Consider the following 1,393-nt stretch of genomic DNA (forward strand, 5'->3'; position numbering starts at 1 on the left):
AAGAAATTATGATGTTGTTTTCCCGTTGCTTAATGAGTCTTTAAATAATATGTTCATCACAGATTTGTAAGCTATTCTAAACATTTGAAATGAATTAGAAACTTCTGTCCAGTGTAGAATTATCTACAAATATCTGTCAGTGGATTCAGCCCAAACCATGTTTGTGGCAACATACTTACAACTGGACCAGAACATGTGACAGCTGCTGAGCTGTAGCTTCACCTCATGGTCATCCTGAGGAGACGCAGGATCCAGAGCCAGAGCAAATAAGAAAATCAACATCATGTTGGTGAGAGAGTCACAGAAACAGAACTGATCTGCACTGCTGGGTAGGATCGACATCAACTTAGCTTTGGATTCAACAGTGGAGGGGAAGTTAAGAAAAACATCACTTGTAGCACTTTCTCCTCCACATTTTAATGATGTAAAACCATATTAGACACTCAGAGTAACCTTCAATGTTGTCTGTAGCCCACTTTCAGATTTGCGAAACCTTGATTTTATTTGTGAAAATGCAAAAGAAAGGGGATTTTTTTCACGTCTTGAAATTAAGGACAAAAAAATAAAATAACACATTGTTAAAAAATAAAGACAGTAAAAACTGTTAAAAACAATCAATTTTACAGTGTACATTGTCCAACATGACCAGCTACCTGTCCAGGATTTACCCTGCATTCCGAGCTGACTTAGTGCTTCATTAGTTGCAGTTTGTAACTTCACCACTAGATGCCACTAAATCCTTCACACTGGTCCTTTAAGGCCTGTTTGAATAATAACATAAAAACACAAAAATAACAGAAAACACACTGAAGGCTTCTTACCATTGAAATCAACTCTTTTAAGGTTTTTGAAAGAACATAAAAGAGAAGTCCAGTTGACTTCTACTGAAGCTCTGAAGAAATCTACTCATACATATTCAGTGTCATACATACAGGCCTTGTTGCTTTCAGCACTGTGGGAAAATATAATTACATATTTAAACCATGTGTTCACATATGTTTAACATGCTTGTGGATTTATATCATGACATGCTGAAATGCAATTACAACACGTAATCAAAGGACTGAAAGAAATCATAATGCATGAGAAAGGTTCATGTGAAATTCTACGATGTCATTGAAAGACTCATTAAGCAACGGGAAAACGACGTCATAAATCTTCCTGTATGTCTCCTCTCTGCATTCCTGTTTAGTTTGATACATCAGTTCTGCAGATAAGATTTTATATGGTACCATAAAAATGTAATTCCACAGAAACACAAACAACAAAGCTCCAATAAAACGTGCCACAGTTCAACAACTGTTAATGAACAGTAAACATATATGACTTCTCCAAAAGTTCCTTGTCTTCCTTCCGGAGTCCTGGAGCCAACACACGTGGAAGGGGAAGGTGA

The 1,393-nt window shown here is 36.6% G+C and overlaps 1 protein-coding gene across 1 annotated transcript in view; it reads right to left on the bottom strand.

Annotated features, from left to right (window-relative positions):
- LOC103369489 (CD209 antigen-like protein 2) overlaps nt 1-285 on the bottom strand; it is a 10,326-nt gene extending 10,041 nt beyond the window's left edge. Inside the window, exon 1 of the mRNA XM_008298215.1 lies at nt 207-285. Within this exon, the coding sequence (XP_008296437.1) occupies nt 207-285 (79 nt within the window). The remainder of the gene's footprint in view (nt 1-206) is intronic.
- Between the last annotated feature and the right edge of the window lie 1,108 nt (nt 286-1,393).

This window comes from Stegastes partitus, unplaced genomic scaffold (assembly GCF_000690725.1).
Source record: "Stegastes partitus isolate 25-593 unplaced genomic scaffold, Stegastes_partitus-1.0.2 Scaffold1294, whole genome shotgun sequence".
Classification (NCBI taxonomy): Eukaryota; Metazoa; Chordata; class Actinopteri; family Pomacentridae; genus Stegastes; species Stegastes partitus.